Here is a 13,707-nt window from a genome sequence, read left to right as displayed (position 1 = left end):
CCGCTGCAGGCCCTTACGGTCTCAGAGCTGGTCCAGGGCATCCTGCTAGGCCGTCTGTAGTGTCTGCCTTACAGACACAGCAGCCTTAAAGCAGTCTTGCTGCAGGCACTGCAGCCCCATTAAGGAGGAGCAGTAGGCGTGGGAGGAGGGGTTAAGGAAAGGGTGGGAAATAAAGATTTTGGCCACCCTGGACAGATGTCTTCATCCTGTAAATATCATTGTAAATATATTGTTGCTGTTGTTTGATGCCTGCTATTGGTGTATGGGTCTGGTCCTAATATGGCACATTGAAGCTGGTGTGGAATTACAAATGGCAGGGGCGTTTGAACACATATTGCTCAAGTTGATTGTGTGTTATGCTGTTTCAAGGAGCATTTGTTACATTTTTTTTATTAGTTGCTGGTGAGGGTTTGTTTGGTGTGCTGTTTGAGGCAAAACTTTTGACGAAGTTATTAAAATATTAATTTGACCATTTGCATTCCCCTCTTGTCTATCAATGTGGAATTTCACTGAGCCATTATCATAGTGCACAGCACGGTCAATATTAGCTGCATCTGTCAGCTTCCTCCATTGAAGAGAAACGATGCATTATGAGACGCTCTTGCAGCGGCAGCATTGCCACAGTGCCTCCTCTGTGGCTGCTGTTCCTCCTCCTCATCTGGTTGGCCATTCGGGACCTTGGCAGGCTCCTCTTCCTCTTTGTCCATCTCCTGAGATGGGGTTGCAATCCCCACTGCCAATGCCTGCACTTTCATTATAGCCAAGTTGTGCAGCCTGCAGCACACCACAATGAATCACCTCAGAGACGAGGTGGAGTGTTGTCTGAGGCATTCTGCATCGTTTCCAAGGCCCTCCCGGGGCAGTAACAGGGCTTGCAGCTCTGCACCACGCTGATGACATCAATGCTACATGGCCTTTCCGCGTAGTGCTGACACGACACAACACCCCTCCCCTTCATTTACAGGGGAGGGCCGTTGTTAACACTGCAGCCCCTTTGGTGGGCACCACCGGAGAAGTTTTAGGCTGGGACAGCGGCCCGGCCCCTAAGAGGGGGTGGCGGGCTTCATGATGGCAGACCGGCCGCCATTGTTGGGCCGACTGTAAAACATGGCGGCCGTGGCACAAAGGCCTTCCCCTTCAAGTAACGACCCGGCGGCTCCTGTACGGCAGCATCGCGCCCCACAAAGCTGGTGTTGGCATTGCCCCACGCCAGCCTCGCGTCCCGCAGACCAATTTCCCCCACGGGGCTCAAAGCGGTCAGCCCGGGACGATAAGGGGTCGGTGCTCACAGCAATGGCATCATCACCGTGTACACCCCGACCCGAGGCTGATCGGGAGGTTCAGCACAAAGCCACTATAGCCCCCACAATAATGGGTGCAATTCCGAGGGTGGCGTTTCTGCCGCCCGCCCCGGGGTAAAAAGAGGTTTGCAATTTTATGCTCAACGTCTTGGAGTGCAGTCACCATCATTATGTGGGCAAACTAATCTGAAGACATGAGTTCAAATCCCACCACGGCATCTGTGGAATTTAATTTCAGTTAATTAAATAAATTGGCAATAAAAGGCTAGTATCAGTTATGATGACCATTAAAGTACCGGGTTTTCTTTAAAATCCATCTGGTCCTTTGGGGAAGGAAATCTGCTGCCCTTACCTGGTCTGCACGATATGTGACTCCAGACCCACAGCAATGTGGTTGACTCTTACTGCCCTCTAAAATGGTCGAGCAAGTTACTCAGTTGTAATAAACAGCTACAACAAACAATAATAAGATTAAAACCGGATGGACCACTTGGCACCAACCTCGGCACCGGCATCGGACAAGACAATGTTACACCCAGCCCAGTCGACCCTGCAAAGTCCTCCACACTAACATCTGGGGACTTGCACTAAAATTGGGAGAGGTAGTCCTACACACTAGTCAGGCAAAAGCCTGATATAGTCATACCAACAGAATCATGCCTTTTTGCCAATGTCCCCGACTCCTCCATCACCATCACTGTCCTGTCCTGTCCCACCGGCAGGAGAGAGCCACCAAATGTGTCATCCTAGTGGTCTACAGTTGGGAGGGAGTGGCTCTGGGAGTGCTCAACATTGACGCCATGAAGTTTCATGGCTTCAGGTCAAGCATGAGCAAGTAAACCTCATGCTGGTTATCACCTATCTCCCTCCCTCAGCTGCTGAATCAGTATTCCTTCGTGTTGAACACCACTTGAAAGAAGCACTGAGGGTAGCAAGGGCACAGAATGTACGCAACATGAGGGAAAAACTGATCTGGCCTCATTCTCACCAATCTACCTGTTGCAGATGCATCTGTCCATGACAGTATTGGTAACTGTGACCACCGCACAGTCTTTGTAGAGCCGAAGGTCTATCTTCACACTGAGGGCATCCTCCATCGTGTTGTGCAGCACTACCAGCGTGCTAAATGGGAGAGATTCAGAATGGATCTAGCAGCTCAAAGCCGGGCATCCGTGAGGAGCTGTGGGCCATCAGCAGCAGGAGAATTTTATTCTACCACAATTTATAACCTCATGGCCCAGCATATCCCTCACTCTACCATTATCATCAAGCCAGGCGTTGATGCCAGTTCATTGGATGTATTCAAGAGGGAGTTAAATGTGGCCCTTACGGCTAAAGGGATCAAGCGGTACGGAGAGAAAGCAGGAAAGGGGTACTGAGAGAATGATCAGCCATGATCTTATTGAATGGCGGTGCAGGCTCAAAGGGCCGAATGGCCTACTCCTGCACCTATTTTCTATGTTTCTATGTTTCTATGTAACCATGATTCAATGAGAAGTTTAAAAGAGCAGACCAGGAGCAGCATCAGGATACTGAAAAATGAGCTGCCAACCAGGGGAAGCTGCAACACAGGACTACATGTATGCTAAACAATGGAAGCAGCATGGGAGTCAGGGGAACGGCTCTCCACTGGCTGGAGCCATACCTAGCACAAAGGAAGATGGATGTGGTTGGCAGAGGCCAATCATCTCAGCCCCAGGACACCACTGCAGGTGTTCCTCAGGGCAGTGTCCGAGGCCCACTCATCTTCAGCTGCTTCATCAATGAACTTCCCTCCATCAAATTCCTGGAATTCCCTCTCGAACAGCACTATGGGACTACCATTACCATGTGGAAAGCAGTGGTTCAGGAAGGTGGCTCACCACCACCTTCTCAAGGGCAATTAGGGATGGGCAATAAATACTGGCCTTGTCAACACGCCCACATCCCAGGAACGAATGAAAAAAAAGACATGGAAATAGTGGGAAGAGAGGTTTGAGGGTGACAGTTGAACAAAACATGAAGGAAGTGTGGTAAAGATTCGAAGATAAATGTTGGTCCCAACAGAGAGGAAGGTGGGAGTGTAGGGGATGGTGTGGGGCATCAGTTTACCTTCCCTGACCCAGAGCGGTTGTGAGTTGCTCCCACTCTCTGGTTTTTGAGCCTGGATTTATTAATCAGGGTGTGATAAAGTACAGCAGACAACTGCTTTGTACAAAGAAATGTATGGTTTTTATTCAAGAAGAATGAATACACCTTTTATTAAAACTGAGAAAACTTATCACTTTAAAGGAGGGAAAACTTATCACTCTAATGGGGAATCCCTTATTCAAACACAAGGGAATACACCGCAGTACAAGACCTCCCACCTCCCAATTCCCCTATCTAACTAGGTTAGGCTCTGGAGCTTCAGGGACTATGCTCACCAATCCTTCCTTGACAGTCGGTAATGGGTCGCGGTTTCGGGGTGCGTTAGATTTTGTTGATTCTGCTTGCCATACCCTGAACGTAGGAGAGGACTTCTTGCTGCGTGTTCCTCAGTTGGGTGGTGTCCGCTGATGCGGTAGGGCACGTATTGGATTTATGGGGTAAGTACCCACTTTCTTCCTTCAGCAGTAGGTATTAAAGTTCTTTTAGGTAATGTTTTACCCGTTGGTAGCTCAGGGATAGCTTGTAGAGTAGTTTGCGAATCTTCAGGTTTTTGTCGAGTTGACTTCGGTTTGGAAACCGTTGGTCGCGGTGGCTCAATATTACCAATTTGGTTGCTGGTAATATCTTGGTGGTTGTTCCGTGAGCCTCTTGCTGCCGCGGCGTGTTTGGTGTCCTGGTCGTTTGCAATGCTGTCTTGGTTGATGTTCTGAAGCACCAGGTTAACAACGCTGGTGTGCTGATCTTGAAGTCTGTCAGGTCTGAAGCATACGAAGTTGGTGTAGAAGCAAAGTGTTTCCCTGGCTGTAAAAACAGGCCTTAATTATACTTTGAGAGACTTCCTTATCTGTGCCCCAAATCAACCTTTGTTCTTTTTTAAGTTTTGCAGCCCAGCTAACTGAAACTTGATTTAGTTTTATTCTGGCATTGATAGACTTTCCTGAGTTGGTGAGATCTTGTCCATTGTGATAGCACCGTTTTTTCTTGCTTCCGGAAGTCTGGCCTGAGCCAGATATTTCGATGCCTGTTGAAAGGTGTTGGAATAAGTATGTGACATTTGGGTCCTCTGGGTGGGGTGGATAATGTTTCTACCGTGGTCGGTTATAAAATGTAAATGTCTTCTCGGGGCAGGTTACTGGGGTAAACAGTTCCCAGACAATTTGATTAGCTCCAATGTCCAAACTGGCCTTTTAAAGATTGACCCCACCCCTTTTCTTGCAGACCCAACATTCACCTTTTAAAAATCCCAAACTTGGTTAAAACTCGTAGATTTTTTCCATAAGCATTTTAGGATCCCAAACTTTCTGATTGATAGTCCCAAATCGAATTTCCTTTTCAATGAGTCCAAACACTGAGGGGTTTCCACGAATTTTGCAATCCTATAGGAGAGAGATTCAGAGATAAATGTTGATAAAGACACACAATAAGTGCAGGATAGGGGTTCAGCGATGAATATTGGTCAAGGCAGGGAGGATGAGGGGATGGGGGATAGAGGTGCAGGGTTGAATAGTGTTAAAGTTAAGGAGGAAAGAGGAGGGAATGGAGAGAGTTTCAGGAATGAATTTTGCCCATATTAGGGAGAAAGTGAGGGACATCGGTTCAGGAATGAAGGTTTCTCAATGTTAAGGAGGAAGTGGGTGGAGACAGGTTCAGGGATTAATGTTGGAGTGGATAGCATGGGCCTATTTCCCTTTGTGGAGGGGAAAATTACGAGGGGGCATAGTTTTAAGGTGGTTGGTGGAAGGTTCAGAGGGGATCTGAGGGGAGACTTCTTCAAGCAGAGTGTTGTGGGGATCTGAAACTCACTGCCTGGAAGGGTGATGGATGCAGAAACCCTCACCACATTTAAAAGGTGCTTGGATGGGCACTTGAAGTGCCGTAACCTGAAGGGTTACAGAACTAGAGCAGGTAAATGGGATTAGACTGGAGAAACTCTTGTTGGCTGGCGCAGATACGATGGTAAGTACTGCAGAGAATCGAATATGTCCAATGTGATTTCCTGGACTAGTTTTGATCGCCTGGATAGGTCAGAGAGGAATCTTCCCAGATTTTTTTTCCCCAATTGGCCTGGGTTATTATCTGGGTCTTGCCTCTCCCAGGAGATCACATGGCTCCGGTTGGGGTGCTGTACAGAATGTTTCGGGGCAAGGGGTGTCGCAGTTGTGTGGGGCGGACTGTTTGGGCAGTGGTTACCTTTCCACTGTTGTTCATTGTTCATAGGTTTATATGTAACCTTCAGGGCTGCTGACCGAGAGCCATGTGGCTCTTTGTTGGCCGGTGCAGAGACGATGGGCCGAAATGGCCTCCTTCTGCACTGTAGATTTCTTTGTTTCTATGTTTCTATGTTAAGGAGGAAGTGGGGGAGACGGGTTCAGGGATGAATCTTGCCCAAGAGAGGTAGGGAGGGAGAGAAGAGAACGTTCCAACAAAGTTACATTTGACAGTATGAAGCTTGCGCCAACAGTTCACTATTACCACACATACCAAGAGATAGAGATCCAGGAGGTGTCATCAGTCACATGCCGGTCAGTATAAATACATTGTCGCACAGTGACTGATGAATTTTCATCTCTGGCAGAGAGGATGCACTCGAGTTTGGCATTGGCGCAGGTTCTGGCCCTGGCCACGCTGTGGGTCGCCGGTGAATCCAACACCAGTATCGAGTGTCAATGCTCGAATCCCTCTCTGTGCCAACCCGTGGCCGCACACATTCAGCACCAAGTCGAGGTGGGTGTCGAGGGCCATTAAATTCCCTCGTGTAAAAGTTATTTTACTTTAAGTTGTCTGTTGAAGTGTATTGAGCAGCAGCCCTTGGAATGGACATTGGGATGTGAGCTCCTTCCTTTCTTCATTTTGTTCCTCTCACCCGCACTGTTGTGGAAGATCTGAGAGATCCTCCTCTTTAGGTTGTTCTTTCCGGGGTCGGGGATCATTCTTCACCCTCTAGCACTTTCCCCCTCGGGGACCGAGATGGGGGGCTCAGGCTGGGTTGTACTGGGGACTCGGGCTGTGCTGCGTTATGATGGAGGGCACTGGTTGGGTTTGTTTGGGGGGCTTGGGCTGGGTTGAGTTGGGTTGGGGGTTCAGGCTTCATTAGGTTGAGTTGGATGGGTCGGGCTGGGAGGGGTTAGGTTGGGGGGCATTGGGTTAGTTTGTTTCGGGGGGCTTGGGATGAGTTGTGTTGGGGGACACAGGCTGCACTGGGTTGAGTTGGGGGCATTAGTGGGTTAGTTTGGTTTGGGGGACTCGGGCAGGGTGTGGCTGGGTGGAGACACTCGGACTTGGCTGGGTTAGGTTGGGGGCATGGCTGGTTTGGGCTGAGGCTGACAGGTTCGGGCTGGGCTGGGTGAGCTCGGGCTGGGCTGGGTTGGTGGGTTTGGGCTGGGCTGGGTTGGTGTGTTTGGGCTGGGCTGGGTTGGTGGGTTTGGGCTGGGCTGGATTGGTGAGCTCGGGCTGGGCTGGGTTGGTGGGTTTGGACTGGGCTGGGTTGGTGGTCTCGGGCTGGGCTGGGTTGGTGGGTTTGGACTGGGCTGGGTTTGGTGGGGCTCGGGCTGTGCTGGGTTGGTGGGTTTGGGCTGGGCTGGGTTGGTGGGTTTGGGCTGGGCTGGGTTGGTGGGTTTGGACTGGGCTGGGTTGGTGGGTTTGGGCTGGGCTGGGTTGGTGGGTTTGGGCTGGGCTGGGTTGATGGTCACGGGCTGGGCTGGGTTGGTGGGTTTGGGCTGGGCTGGGTTGGTGGGTTTGGGCTGGGCTGGGTTGGTGAGCTCGGGCTGGGCTGTGTTGGTGGGTTTGGGCTGGGCTGGGTTGGTGTTTGATGGGGCTCGGGCTGTGCTGGGTTGGTGGGTTTGGGCTGGGCTGGGTTGGTGGGTTTGGGCTGGGCTGGGTTGGTGGGTTTGGGCTGGGTTGGGTTGGTGGGTTTGGGCTGGGCTGGGTTGGTGGGTTTGGTGGGGCTCGGGCTGTGCTGGGTTGGTGGGTTCGGGCTGGGCTGGGTTGGTGGGTTTGGGCTGGGCTGGGTTGGTGGGTTTGGACTGGGCTGGGTTGGTGAGCTCGGGCTGGGCTGGTTTGGTGGGTTTGGGCTGGGCTGGGTTGGTGGGTTTGGACTGGGCTGGGTTGGTGAGCTCGGGCTGGGCTGGGTTGGTGGGTTTGGGCTGGGCTGGGTTGGTGAGCTCGGGCTGGGCTGGGTTGGTGGGTTTGGGCTGGGCTGGGTTGATGGTCACGGGCTGGGCTGGGTTGGTGGGTTTGGGCTGGGCTGGGTTGGTGGGTTTGGGCTGGGCTGGGTTGGTGGGTTTGGGCTGGGCTGGGTTGGTGAGCTCGGGCTGGGCTGTGTTGGTGGGTTTGGGCTGGGCTGGGTTGGTGTTTGATGGGGCTCGGGCTGTGCTGGGTTGGTGGGTTTGGGCTGGGCTGGGTTGGTGGGTTTGGGCTGGGCTGGGTTGGTGGGTTTGGGCTGGGTTGGGTTGGTGGGTTTGGGCTGGGCTGGGTTGGTGGGTTTGGTGGGGCTCGGGCTGTGCTGGGTTGGTGGGTTCGGGCTGGGCTGGGTTGGTGGGTTTGGGCTGGGCTGGGTTGGTGGGTTTGGACTGGGCTGGGTTGGTGAGCTCGGGCTGGGCTGGTTTGGTGGGTTTGGGCTGGGCTGGGTTGGTGGGTTTGGACTGGGCTGGGTTGGTGAGCTCGGGCTGGGCTGGGTTGGTGGGTTTGGGCTGGGCTGGGTTGGTGAGCTCGGGCTGGGCTGGGTTGGTGGGTTTGGGCTGGGCTGGGTTGGTGGGTTTGGGCTGGGCTGGGTTGGTGGGTTTGGGCTGGGCTGGGTTCGTGGGTTCGGGCTGGGCTGGGTTGGTGGGTTTGGACTGGGCTGGGTTCGTGGGTTTGGGCTGGGCTGGGTTGAGGGTCTCAGGCTGAACTGTGCTGAGCTGGATGGCAGTCACGGGCTGGATACAACATACACGTGCTGGGCTTGGGTGCACGGGCTGGATTGGGGCAGAGAAAGAGATGGCACCGGTCAAGCTCCAGCCTATGTCACGGGGGAGAGGGATCGCTGGCCAAGTATCCGGAAAAGGCTGAGGGGTGTGGGTTGGGATCGGGAACTGGTGAAGCTCGTGGAACAGTGCAAGGGTCAAGCTAGAATATGGTGGAAATGCAGAGTATCATATTATAATTCGTATGTTAAAATGTTAATGTTGGTATAGTTGCAGCCTGTATAAAATAGGACAATCTATTGAGCAGTGTAAAGATATTTTCGCATGTGCAACATCAATAAAATGTGCTTTTTTTTAACGTGAAGTGTCTTAAATGACATGATCTCCCTCTTACTGCCTAATGCCATGGTTAAGGTTTGCGGTTTGCACAGAATCTTGACCCCAAAACACCTGTTAAAAATTCTGGAATCCCATGTAATAAAAATGGGATTTGACTTAATCAGTCAATGTAAAGTGTGACCCTGGCCATGATTAAACTGCATATAACTTATCTGATCTTTGAAAACAAAACATTGGTGGCAAATGACTATGTAACTGATGTAGCTGATGAGGTTAGCATTTACTCCAGAGTAATGTTACTAAGTGGGCAGTGTGACAGCAACAAGAGCACCACCAATATAACCTGCAGGATAGATGTGTTCACCAGCCCTCCCTGGTCACATAGCCTGGAGACCGTTATATTGATTGGGAAAATCTATATTTTTAAACAGCGGTTGACAGCTTTATTTTTGTACTAGGTTGTTGTCTTTGATATTGGTGGAAAGGATTGGAAGCATTATGACTGGTCTAAGGTCACGACTATTATACCCGTGAGAACGTATGACCCTGAGATTTTGTGTCGCGCTCATGCAAATGACGTTCGAGTTCTCCTGATAGGTAACTAATTTTATCACTGAAAAAACCACAACGAGATATTGGTAGATCAAGGGCTAAAAATTGATTACCGCCCCGTTTGGCGCCGGAACACTCGCTCGGCGGGATATTTTGCAGCGGGCACAGAAGTCCCAACCCGCTCTCTAAATAGGGGTTACCGGCCCCGAAAGGAAGTGGAGCATTAAATCCAGCACTCCACTTGCTTTTTGGGGCAGTATTGGGGCACATGCACTGGGCCGCATAGCTCTGCCGTGTAGGTGGGGCTCATCTCTAAAGTAAAGAGAAGGACCAAAGCTGCAAAGTCTGCAGTAAAAGAATAGTCCTACCTTGACCACCGGGTTGCAGGAGCCCCACGCCAATAGCCCGGCACTCAAACAGAGTGCCTGAATGACCAATCACGGTGTGGACCCACGTCCAAAGTGGCAAAGGGCTGCACAAGACAATTGGATAATTTTAATTGACCCACCCACCACCTCCCTTTTAACTCGTGCCCCGCTAGCGGCAGGCCGCCCGGTATGTATCCTCTGAAGCTGACGCTGTCATCGCTTGAGGGCTCGAGATAGAGTGCGTGGGAAGGGCCTATTTCCCTTAGCAGAGAGATCAATAACCAGGGAGCATAGATTTAAATTAATTGGTAGAACAATTAGAGGGGAATTGAAGAGAAACGTCTTCAGCCAGAGAGTGGTGGGGGTCTGGAACTCACTGCCTGAAAGGATGGTAGAGGCAGAAACCTTCATCACATTTACAAAGTACTTAGATATTCACTTGAAGTGCCAAAACCTACAAGGCTATGGGCCAAGAGCTGGTCTTTTTCGGCAGGCACAGACATGATGGGCCAAATGGCCTCCTTCTCTGGCATGAACTTCTCTAATTCTAGGATTATGTGCAAAGTCCTGTTAATAAGATGACAGGACAGGCATTACTAGATTTGAACACATTAGAATTGGTAAATTGGTAAATTGGTAAATCGTTGACACAGAACTTTGAATAGAAAGCTGAAAGGACATACGTGGATGTTAAAGTCTTATAAATAGATAGTTGGTACATTTATTCCCTGGCACTGCAGCAGTATGCCACGTATTCTGAAATTAGGATGCAGTTAAATGAAAGCCCTCCCCAATTGTGTCCCGAGCCTTGGCCCAGCACACACGTTACACTCTACTGTCTCTGGCCGACTGAGATTTCTCCTCGTGCACCATCAATGGCAGAGACTTCAGCTGTTATTGACTTCAACGCTATCTGAAACTCTGTGCCTTGGTATTTCTCTATCTTCGCAAGCCCCCTTAAAACCTAGCTCATTGACTGTGCTTTTGGTTACTTCCCTCAAGTGTCTGCCTGGCTCCGTGGTAGCACTCTCTCTCTCTCCTTTGGCTCAGGAGGTTTTGCTGTTCTTCAGGACTTGACACATTTGGGCAGTACTGAGAGAGGGCTGCATTTCCAGAGCTGCTGTGTTTCAGATGATACATTAAACAAAGGCTCCACTTGCCTATTCAGGTGAATGTAAAATACCCCATTGTCACAATTCGAAGGATAATGGTCAGTTCTCGTGGTGTCATTGGCAACATTTATTCCTCAACCAACATTATCTGGCCATTTGATAGTATCATAGAATCATAGAATGATTACAACATGAAAGGCCATTCAGCCCGTCGACCCCATGCCGGCTCTCTGCAAGATCACCTCAGCTATGTCGCTTTTGATTATTTTGCCAATCACCTAAAATCTGTGTTCTCTGGTTCTCGACCCTTCTGCCAATGGGAACAGTTTCTCTGTATCTACTCAGTCTAGACCTCTCATGATTTTGAACATCTTTAATAAATCTCCTCTCAATCTTCTCTGCTCAAAGGAGAACAGCTCCAGTTTCTCCAGTCTATCCACGTAACTGGAGTCCCTCATTCCTGGAATTATTCTCATAAATCTTTTCTGCACCCTCTCTAAGGCCTTCACATCCTTCCTAAAGTATGTTACCCAGAATTGGACACAATACTTAAGTTGGGGCCGAACCAGTGATTTATACAGGTAGATCATAATCTCCACGCTTTTGTACTCTATGCCTCTATTCAGCAAGCTCAGTGTCCTGTAAGCTTTTCTAACTGCCTTTTCAACCTTCAACAAATTATGCATATATAACCCTAGATCTCTCTGTTCATGCACCCCCTTTAGGATTGTACCATTTAGTTTATATTTCCTCTCCTCATTCTTGTGACAAAAATGAATCACTTCATACTTTTCTGCTTTAAATTTCATCTGACACGTGTCCGTCCATTCCACCAGCCTGCCTATGTCATCTTGAAGTCTATCTTTAGTTTCCACACTATTCACTATTCTTCCAAGTTTTGTAACACCTTCAAATTTTGGAATTGTGCCCCGTATACCCACATTCAAGTCATTAATATATATTAAAAAAAGCAGTGGTCCTAGAACCGACGCCTAGGGAACACCTCTGTATACCTTAACGTCCAGTTCGCTAAACAAATGTTCACCACTACTCTCTGTTTCCTGACTCTTAGCCAATTTCATATCCATGCTGCCACTTCCCTTTTATTCCATGGGTTTCAACTTTGCTGGCAAGCCTATTATGTGGCACTTTGTCACACGCTTTTTAGAAATCTGTGTACACCACATCAACAGCATCATCATAGGCAGTCCCTCGAAAGCAAGGAAGACTTGATTCCACTCTAAAAGTGAGTTCTTAGGTGACTGAACAGTCCAATATGGGAACCACAGTTTCTGTCACAGGTTGAAGGAAAGGGTGGGTGGGGAGGCTGGTTTGTCGCACGCTCCTTCCGCTGCCTGTGCCTGTTTTCTGCATGCTCTCGGTGATGAGACTCGAGGCACACAGCGTCCTCCTGGATGCACCTCCTCCACCAAGGGTGGCCTTTGGCCAGGGACTCCCAAATGTCGTTGGGGATGTTGCATTTTATCAAGGAGGCTTTGAATATGTCCTTGAAATGTTTCCTCTGCCCATCTTGGGCTCACTTGCCGTGTCGGAGTTCGGGGTAAAGTGCTTGCTTTGGGAATCTTGTGTCAGGCATGCGAACAATGTGGCCCGCCCATTGGAGCTGGTCGAGTGTGGTCAGTGCTTCGATGCTGGGGATGTTGGCCTGATCAGCAATGCCCTCATCAAAAAAACTCGATCAAGTTGGGTAAACATAATTTGTTTTCAACAAATCCACGCAGGCTTTACTTAATTAAGCAACACTTGTCCAAGTGACTGTTAATTTTGTCTCTGATTATTGTTTCTCAAATCTTCCCCAGTATCAAGGTTAAACTGACTGCCCTATAGTTGCTGGCTTTATCATTACACCCTTTTTTGAACAAGGGTGTATCATTTGCAATTCTCCAGTCCTGGAGCTCCAACCCAATTTCTAAGGAGGGTTGGAAGATTATGACTAATACCTCTGCGATTTCTTCCTTCACTTCCCTCAGTGTTCTAGCATCCATCCCATCCCATCCTGGTGACTTATTTACTTTAAGTACAGCTAGCCTTTCTAGTACCTCATCTTAATCAATTTATATCCCATTCATTATCTCTTTTACCCCCTCTTTCATTATGTCTATGGCAGCATCTTGTTCCTTGGACAGATGCACTGTATTCATTTAGTAACTCAGCCATACCTTCTGCCTCCATGCGTAGGTCTCCTTTTGGATCCCTAAATGCCCCCACCCCTCCTCTTACTATCAGTTTACTATTTATATGCCTATAAAAGACTTTAGAATTACCTTTTGTGTTCATTTCCTATTTATGGGTCATTAATTGGGTACAAATTAGCGACCACATCTGCTTATACAACAGTGATTTCACTTCAAACATAATTATTTGGCTCTGAGTCACTTAAGGACATCCTGAGGATGTGAAAGGCACTATGTAAATGCAAGTTCCAGCTAAATCTTCCTCTCCTACTTACTACTGTTGCACTTCTGTCCTGTAAAATGCCTTGGGCTCGATGTTCTACAAATGATGCTGTAAAGATGTCAGTTGTTTCTTCTTTCTTCATTAGGACATATAACACAACCGCTTTTACGCAGCCCTTCAAAGCGAGCAGCTTGGATGAATGAACAAATACAGGTGGCAAAAAGGCAATTTATGGATGGAATCTCTTTGAATTACCAGCAAAGTTTATCAGATCAATCAATGTATCATACCGGACTAATTGAGCTGATTCGCGATACCGCACAAATCTTCCACCGTGAAATACCTGGATCTCAGGTAAACAACAACAACTTGTATTTATATAGCGTCTTTAACGTAGTAAAATATCCCAAGGTACTTCACAGGAGTGTTATAAAAAAAAAAAAAAAATTTGACACCAAGCCACGTAAGAAGAAATTACAGCAGATGACCAAAAGCTTGGTCAAAGAGTTAGGTTTTAAGGAGCGTTCTGAAGGAGGAAAGAGAGGAGAGAGGGGGAGAGGTTAGCTTGGATTATAATCAGGGTTGC

At 48.9% G+C, this 13,707-nt stretch overlaps 1 protein-coding gene and 1 long non-coding RNA gene across 3 annotated transcripts in view; one reads left to right on the top strand and one right to left on the bottom strand.

The window, feature by feature from the left end:
- The window catches only part of LOC139268400 (uncharacterized), a 234,522-nt gene that overhangs the window by 119,614 nt on the left and 101,201 nt on the right, over positions 1-13,707 (bottom strand). The gene's annotated exons all lie outside the window — the stretch shown is intronic.
- The window catches only part of LOC139268399 (di-N-acetylchitobiase-like), a 49,376-nt gene that overhangs the window by 3,279 nt on the left and 32,390 nt on the right, over positions 1-13,707 (top strand). Inside the window, exons 1-2 of one of the 2 annotated variants that reach the window (XM_070886492.1) lie at positions 6,037-6,155; positions 13,267-13,475. In XM_070886492.1, coding sequence (XP_070742593.1) covers positions 6,098-6,155; positions 13,267-13,475 — 267 coding nt within the window. In that variant the 5' untranslated portion in view covers positions 6,037-6,097. Of the gene's footprint in view, positions 1-6,036; positions 6,156-13,266; positions 13,476-13,707 lie in introns of those variants that run through there. The other variant, XM_070886493.1, reaches the window with a different exon arrangement.

This window comes from Pristiophorus japonicus, chromosome 8, assembly GCF_044704955.1.
Source record: "Pristiophorus japonicus isolate sPriJap1 chromosome 8, sPriJap1.hap1, whole genome shotgun sequence".
Lineage (NCBI taxonomy): Eukaryota > Metazoa > Chordata > Chondrichthyes > Pristiophoridae > Pristiophorus > Pristiophorus japonicus.
Note: the sequence above shows the minus strand (reverse complement) of the source record. Positions and strands in the feature narration are given on the sequence as shown.